The 8,740-nt window shown below is 40.8% G+C and overlaps 1 protein-coding gene and 1 long non-coding RNA gene across 2 annotated transcripts; one reads left to right on the top strand and one right to left on the bottom strand.

The window, feature by feature from the left end:
* Window positions 1–1,832: 1,832 nt before the first annotated feature.
* On the bottom strand, window positions 1,833–2,782 carry LOC109706024 (50S ribosomal protein L4, chloroplastic-like). The gene is given in 2 exon segments (XM_020226827.1): window positions 1,833–2,566; window positions 2,569–2,782. Coding segments are annotated over 2 exon segments (651 nt in total). The 5' UTR covers window positions 2,624–2,782; the 3' UTR covers window positions 1,833–1,970.
* Window positions 2,783–4,700: 1,918 nt separating this feature from the next.
* LOC109706025 lies at window positions 4,701–6,495 on the top strand. Its single transcript, XR_002215015.1, has 4 exons — window positions 4,701–4,862; window positions 5,643–5,707; window positions 5,930–6,254; window positions 6,356–6,495. It is a non-coding gene; the product is annotated as an uncharacterized LOC109706025 (long non-coding RNA).
* Window positions 6,496–8,740: the final 2,245 nt, after the last annotated feature.

The following is an 8,740-nucleotide window of genomic DNA, read 5'->3' as shown; positions in this document are numbered from 1 at the left end:
CTTTGCACGGTTTTTATCCTTAGACTTTGAAGATGAAGATGATTTAGACAAAGATTGTCGCTTGGATGATGAAGCCTTGTCCAATCTATTCTTGTTCCGGAAATTTCGACGAAACTTCTTCGTGAGAAGCGCCAATTGTTGTTCAAAGTCCGCAATTGATAAGTCATCATCGGAACTCGAGTCTTCGTCCTTCTCCTTTGTAGATTTCAATGCAACACCTGTGCTTTTAGAAGAAGACTTGGAAGAAGATTGATTAGTAGGAAAAGTCATTTCATACGTTTGTAAAGCTCCTACTAATTCTTCTACTTTCATCTCGTCCGGATGTTTGACCGTTTCGATCGCGGCTACTTTAGCCCGAAAACGTTCCGGAAGAGTTCGAAGAATTTTACGAACAACTTTAGAATCCGGAATTTTCTCTCCCAAATTAGCACATGTATTAATGATATCTTGAAGCCTAGTGTAGTAATCGGTAAAAGATTCATGCTCCTCCATACGAATAGAATCAAATTGACTAGTCAACATTTGGAGCTTTTGAATTTTTACTAAACTAGTACCCTCATGTGTAATTTGTAGAGTATCCCAAATTTCCTTGGCCGTTTCGCATGCCGAAACCCGAGTAAACTCCGTTTGCGATAAAGCATTGAATAAAGCATTAATTCCTTTACCGTTAAACGAAGATGACTCGTTTTCATCTTTAGTCCACTTGTTTCGTGGTTTAGGGACGGTAGCACCATCGACAACTTCGGTAGGATGTTTCCATCCGAATTCAATAGCTTTCCATACCCGCTCATCGATTGCGATTAGAAAAGCTCTCATGCGAACTTTCCAATAGGCATAATTCGTGCCGTCGAAGAGCGGAGGTCGATTAATGTTACCACCTTCGGCCATTAGATAACAATTTATCTAGATCCCGCTCTGATACCAATTGAAAGTTTTGAGGAGCCCAAGGATCTATCTAGATTGTATCTATCACCTAGAGGGGGGTGAATAGGTGAACGGCCAAAAACCACAAATCTCGATGCAATAAAAATAAATGCGGAAAATAAAAAGCACACCGAGATTTACGTGGGAAAACTCCAACTTGGAGAAAAACCCACGGGACCAACACGCGAAAAAATAATTCACTAAGAGAAAAGATTACAAGGTGATTACCAACTCTCCACGGATTCAACCTCTCTTAACCTCCTATGAATCTTCGAGCTACCCTCCGGGTTGTCCACGCCCTCACGTTCGAATCCACGAACGCCTCCACCTCGAATCCACGAAGCTTCAATCACGCCGAATCCACGACGCCACTCGAATCCACGAGCCAACGATCCGAATCCACGAACCGCCTTTGTTCACGCCGAATCCACGACGCCGTTCATGAAGAGCATCATGATTATGGTGATCCTTCGCTTAGGAGTATCGTAGAAAACCAGGGAATAGAACTCCAAGCGAAGCAGAGATCAAATCGACATATAGAGAATGCGAAACAACATCTCGATTTGATCTAAAGAGGCTAATTTGTAGAAAATAGGTTTAGAATGAAATCCGAGCCTCTAGGGTTTCTCAAACATCTATAAACTTCTATTAATCCCCGTGGGATTCAAGCCTTCTCCGCATTTCAGGGAAAAAAAAGGTCCCACCTCCTCTCTCAGCCTACGTAATAATATTTTTTAATAGTCTTATTTTAATTAAAATTTAATTAGGACGGCACGTTTTTTTAGAGACTTTTCAGGTTCTCCTTTCTGTCCATTTCATCCGTCCGTTTACCTGCCCTCTCTCCTTCTCTTACGCCCCTTCATCTTACCGTGCTCCTTCCTCCCATCCCCTCTCCTCCTTCCCTATCCCTTCCCTCCCCAAACACCTCTCCTCCCTCCCTGACCATGTGCGCCTCCTCACTTCCCTTCACTACCATCCCCTTCGGTCCTCCGCCCCTTCCCACTCACCTTCGATGCCCTCGAGGGCCCTTCCTCACGTTGATGTGCTCAGGCGGACACGTCGGCCACGAGGAACGCAGCCTTCTGCTTGGGGTCGAGCCCCCATCGGCGCATGGCCGCAACGAAGTCCTTGGTCTTGGGGCCGCCGGCGAACTGGTCCTCGAAGTCCTCCACGACGAGGGCGTCGGCGGCGGCGCTGGCGAGGACGGTGGAGATGGCGAGGCGCTTCTCCTTACGGTTGATCTTGACAGACCAGCCGCGGGGCTTGGGGCCGAAGACGACGCCGCCGCGTGGCCGGAGCGGGGTGCGCTGGGAGCCGAGGGGGGCGCGCCCCGTCTTCATCTGGGGGTAGGGCTTCCTGCCGCTGCCGCGCACCTCGGCTCGGGTCAGGGTGGAGGCCGTGCCGCGCCGCCTGTTCTGGCGGTTAGTGACGAGGGCCCGGTGGATGACGTCACGGGCGGTGTCGGGAGGCGTCGACCGCAGCTCGAGCGCTGCCTCCCCCACCTTCTCTCCCGAGAAGGAGAGCACCGGGAGGGTCGCGAGCTCCGAGCGGACAACGCGGAGCGCGGCTCCCTTGAAGGGGGGGCAGAGGGGATTTGCGTTGGGTGCGGAGCGGAGAGACGAAGAGGAAGAGGGAGGCGGAGGAGCGCCACCGACGACGGCGACAAGGAGAGGGAAGGAGATGCCGCCGAGATCGTCATCGGATAGGGTTTTGGAAACAGGAACTGGGAAGGAGAAGGGAGAGCTTCAGAGCGCCGAGCAAACCGCCAGGCTATCTGCTCTGTTCCCTTTGTTACTCTTGATTTTGATACTACTGATGTAATTTTCACATCTCATGCTGAATCTGAAGCTCCTTTAATTGCTTGGTAGGTGTTCTAATTGCAAAATGTAAGTTTTATTCTTATATACTCAAACTTTGAGGCCCTATTTGGATGCATAGTTAAAAAACTCTATGAAATTTTTGGTCTAGATGAAATAGTTAAAATATTTTTACAGAATTTATAAACTGTGGTTTTGGTCTAGACAAAATAGAGAATCCTGTAACTCTAAAAAATTCCGCAGATTCAATTTTTACACGGTTTGGATATGCATTAAGCAATTTCATGAAATTACATGTAATTAAAAGTACATTTGTTGCTTGATTTTAGATAAGTTAAAAATTAGTTTTCCTTAAGAAAAAAGATCTGAGTAGGTTTTTATTTCTTTTGGTATCGAATTATCATAGAATTGGATTATTTTGTGATTTTTTTTAAAATTCTATGCATTCTTTTTTCTAACAATTTTTTTATTTTTTGCTGTGCAGGTGACATATTTTTCTTGCATTTTGCGGCCTCACAAATTTGAAATGGTAAGTTTTTCTTAATAGATTTCTTTTATATATGTAGTTTGATTTCTTACTTATATTTATTCAGTGATTTTCTTTCTTATTTCTACTTTCCTGAAGATTCTATATTTTTGTAATTTGTTTTTTCAATTCTATGCATTCTTTTTTGCTAACAATTTTTTTGTTTTTCACTGCGCAGGTGACTTATTTTTCTTGCATTTTGCGACCTCACAGATTTGAAATAGTAAGCTTTTCTTAATAGATTTCTTTTATTTATGTATCTTGATTTCTTCCTTATATGTTTAATCCAAGTGTGTCCTTATTAGGAATCATGTTGTTTTATAAAAAAATTCTCTAAAGGAAGCTGTAAAGGCACTCACTCATTTGATATCATTTATGATAACTGTGTGTTTCTTTTCGGGTGAAGTCATGTGAAATATAGTAAAGGATGATATAGCTTCCCGCATAAATTCTTTGAGACTGAAAAAGCCTAAATATAGAGAAACTGTGATTGAAATCGGCAAAATTGTTATGGAAGCCTGTAGTGCAATCGCGGGAGGATCGGTCTCATGTTGGAGATACTGAAGAGAGAGGAACCAATGCTTGGAATGATTGAATTGGAAACTTGCAGGGAATTGATGGAATACGATAAAATATCTGTAAATAAAAGTTGAAGATAAGTGAGTATATGTGCATGGTTTTGGATCACACAAAGTAACATCTCAAAACTGGATTCATATTAATTGGCAACGGCATGTGATCATCTTGCCTCAGTTGTACTGTTTTGGTTTATTGTGGTGTAATATAGTAACTGTTGGTTTTCATCTTTGCTTGAATGCTTGGAGTCCACATCGATGCGATATCTGATAGCAGCCAAATTGTTTAAAGATCAGTGTGGTCTTATGCTCCTGAATCAAGTACAGCTTGAGATTTGTGTTTAATTGTTGAACAATTAATTGAAGCTGCACCTCTTTGCATAAAATAGGATTGGCCTCAGCATGGAGATCTCTTAATTGGGTTGTAATTGTTGGGTTAAGCTTGAGTTTAAGATATATTGACTTGGTTTTTATTATATTTATAAGTGGATTACTTGCAGTTTGAACTATTTGAGTTTTTGTTTGGCTTGGCTTCTGCATTTGACCCTTCTCCTACGGAGATACGGCACAAAAATAAACAGGCGAAATTTCTCTAGAGTCCAGTTGGGGTGCTTCTAATAGCACTAAAAAGTAAGAACTTGGTGCTATCAAAGTTTTATATTGTTAGATTTATTCATTATTTTTATTTGTTAAATTATACTATTTAATCAATCAATTGCTCAAACAGAAGGAATTACTATCATGTTAATCGCAATATTTTTTATTTAAGGATCAAAAAATTTAATAGCACTAACTTGGTGCTCTTAGAAGTATTAGCTTAACTCAATTTCTTTGCTATAAATATTTATTAGACAATTATTTCAGCCTTACTCATATGGCAAGTTGAAGAACTTAAGTAACCGCAGTACCTATTAAGTGATCAAGCTTTCCATCTTTTTTCAGTTTTCCTGGTGATGGCAGGTACAAGCTTTCTTATTACCACTTTGGCTAGCTGATTACAGAAAGGGATAAGCCCTCTGGGTGAGTCAATTGTCTTTTATCTTTCTTTGCACATCTAATTTGCAAGTGTATGGTATTTGGATGTGACTGTTTTGCTAGATATTAAGGTTTTTGTCAAACTAAGTGATCTTACAATGGTCATACTGCGTGGTACCTTTGCAAATCTATAATCCTACTTTTTTGAGAAATGAAATAAAGAATCTATAGTGATTTTTCTAATTCTCTTAAATGGGAGAATCACAAACAGTATCCAAAGGAACAACAAATTAAATATTAAAATCAAACATTCTAAAATCCTTTTTTTTCTTTTTTCATGCTTAAAAATTCTGCTATGAGATGCAATATGATCAATAATAGAGTCGAAGTATCTATGACACCTTCGTTCTGCTTTAGTTTAAACTCAACAGGATCAATTAAAAGAGTGAACAGAAAAAAAAAATTCAGGAATAAAAAACACATTCTCTTTTCTTTCTGTGAAATTGTATTTGGTGTATCATATTGTTTCTTACTGCATATCTTTAGGAGTTTGCTTGAGAAGTGGGATTTTGATAGAGTGCTTGAAACACCTGTTATATAGATTGTATTCTTATACTTTATTCATCAGCTCATCTGATCAATATAGTGTATTGTTCTTCTGTATCTAAACTCCGTTGTTTTTAGAACAATTTGATCACTAGCAACTCTCTTTCTCTTTGCGAACCATTCTTTCTCATAATTGTTTATTCTGATTCTCTTTCTAAGCTATATTTTCAAACAATTTTAGCCAGTTAATTTCTCTCTCTCTCTCTCTCTCTCTCTTAGGTTTCTCTAAGTATCATGGCCTTCGACCTATTGTGGAATTCATGACATCTAACGTCTTCGCATAGGTATATGGCTTTATTTTGTATATGTAGTTTAAAATATATAGTGCTAATTTATTAAACTTACTAAACTCAAGTTCACTATATAGGGGATAGAGCTATGTATTTGACTAGTTGTAGATCAGTTGATTACAAATTGGCTTTTAGTTCTTCTTTCAAAATTAAGTATATAATATAGCGGCGTAAACTTTTGTCTTCCACTCGATGTTCCTTCACTCGCCTCTCTAGATGCCCGTTCCGACTCCTGTTCTCTCTCTGGACGGAATGTTGGGCAAGTTCATGGTCGGGCCTTAATTCTTCCCATCACACCGTTCCCGTTAGCAACGCTTCGTTTCGTTCGCCCCCCTCGATGTCACTCCGACTCCTGTTCCCTCTCTGGAATGCTAAACCCAAGCCCGAAGTAACAAAGCATAGCGCCTATAAATACCCTCATCCTCCCCGTCGATCTCTCACAAAGCGCTTCGTCACCTTCCTCTTCGATCCCGTTCTCTTCTCAGCTCCTATGCTCAACAGCAATGGCGAACAAGGACGAGGCTTCTTCCTCCTCCGATCTGTAAGTTTTCCATGTTTTCTACTAAATTGTGTGTTGATCGAGTGGGGATTTAGTGTTAGGGTTCTAATGTTGATCTATTTTTTATTAGCAAAATCTTGCAGCAGGGGTACGAAGAGGGATTATAGCACCGCGATCCTGGAGCGCAAGAAGGGGCGAATAGGTTGGTCATGGATGAGGTGACGAACGACGACAACTCCGCTGTTTCGATGAATCTGGAGAAGCTCCAGCTTTTCTGCGGCGATACGATCCTCATCAAGGTGAGTTTGATGTTCCTTTATGTTTTGATCCGGTGTAAGGTTTAATACTGAGTTGTTTTGATGTTATATCTTGCTAATTGTGATGGTTGCAGAATTAGATAGTTCTAAAAATCTCATTTCTTGGCATGTTTATGATGAATTGGCAATGCATGGATTGGACGATGGTAAATAGTTCCAACACTTATTTTACTTTTTTTTTTACATTTTTTTTTTTGTACTGTATTTTGGCTGTGAGTATTTATGTACAGTAAAGTATATCTTAGTATAGAAGTATTATTACTGCTAAGTTAATAGGTTGACAAATTTAGATCAAAAGGGTCTGACAGTTCATTGCAGATCAAACAGAAGGGGTCCCATCGTGCCGTTCCCGTTAGCGACGCTTCGTTTCGACTTATTCATCCACTCTGTTCACGAAAATGGTTCAGATTCATTATCTGCGGTCCCTTCTTGCTGTCTATATAATATGCCTCTGTAAAAATTTTATTTGCGGCAAAAAATACTTTATCTCTCTGCCGGTTGAGTATCAACTAGGATCGCTGTCACGCCCCAACCGCGCGGCCCGAAAACGGTACCAATTTGGTCCGGTTCGAGGGCGGTGGCGCGACCGCCGAACGGACGGAGTTTCCCCCAGTCCGCCCAAGGCTAAGCAACAGATTGTGTACGACAAGTCCCCAGGAATACAACTTGAATACATACACAATCAAACAACGATAAACGAGAGCACAAACAGTGCTACAACCAACTAGAGCAAGCGATACAAGTAAAACCATACAAGTATACAAAAGAGAGAAAACTTAGCTATTTGAGACATTATTGAAATATTTAACCTCTTTCGATTTCATTTAACTTTAAGCATCTAATACAACTTGCATTCTTTTTCCAAAATGAATATACATCATAAGCTCTCCAAAATCTCACCCTATACAACAACTACTCTCAAAATATAACAAAGTACAGGGTAGAGCTAATGCAAGTAGGAAAGGTAAAGCTATCAACCAACTGCTAAGNAAAGTAGTACATCTGAAAATCCGAATACAAGAGCTAAACAAGGTACATAGGTGGTCTCTATATATAGTACAAAACCTCTCTCTCACTGACAAAACATAAGAAAGAGCAACCATCTAAGAGCAAAAACGAGCTCCCCGTTAGCTAGCTACGCGACTCCCTTGCCGCGATCCCGTGCCTCCGCCAGTGCCGAAGGCTCTGAAAGAAACCATAAAACAGGGGCGTGAGAACTATTAAATAATAGTTTCCAGTGGGTAATTACTGACTTCAGTGCATTGCGCCACTAGGCCCAAAAACTGAACAAAAGAGGGTAAGTGCATATAGATAGATAAAGCGAGAAATACGACAAGTAAATGAGCATGAATATTTGCTACCACATGATATCTCTACTTAGCATGATTTAGCATAAGTAAGAAAGCTATTCTACCAAGAATGCGAGCGAACATGCAACTAACATAAAGTCCACAATGTAATAGTAAAATGTCTAGTTTACTATTCTAGTCAATGTACACATGTCATGATGAATGCTCAAAGTCAAATCTGAAGAGACCCGCCCGAAGGCTGCCTGGCCCTGAGACCCACCCGTAGGCTGTCTGGTCGGTGCCGAGCCTAATGGCCCCGTGGTAGTCAACATCCCCACCCTAGGGACGAGCCTAGCCCACGGCAATCCACTTCGGCGCCCAATCCCGCAAGGCGAATATATATCGCGATGGCTATCTCCGGAGTGCCGGCTTATAGGGAGCAACCCTCACAAGCATGTGCGAATGAGCACAATGGCAAATAGCATAAGATCCGTCTCAAGTACCAAGTCCTCATGTCTAAAAACATGGAGTATACATCGAATGTCTCAAAGGCCTATCTCTATGTCATCATGTCTCTAACATGGAATATAGCAGATGTTCAATGGCCTATCACTATGTCTCTATGTTGCAGTTTCACAGTTTACTATATCAAATGCCCCTTTATGGCATTTTTGTCCACTAAGTCCAAACATGAGTTTATTGTTTACAAATGCATAATTTGAGCAAATTCTAACATAAGAAACATGTTTCCAAGTCGCTAACACGAACACTTCTCATATGCATGCAAAGTACCTAGAATGCCCTACTATATAGAGTGAAATTTTCATGATACATAAGGCATGCATTTTAAGTTTTCTAAAATTTCCATAAATTCTATCTAGCATGGATTTGCATTCAAAAGGACGTTACTGTCACGCCCCAA

This window comes from Ananas comosus, unplaced genomic scaffold (genome assembly GCF_001540865.1).
Source record: "Ananas comosus cultivar F153 unplaced genomic scaffold, ASM154086v1, whole genome shotgun sequence".
NCBI classification, from domain to species: Eukaryota; Viridiplantae; Streptophyta; class Magnoliopsida; order Poales; family Bromeliaceae; genus Ananas; species Ananas comosus.
Note: the sequence above shows the minus strand (reverse complement) of the source record. Positions and strands in the feature narration are given on the sequence as shown.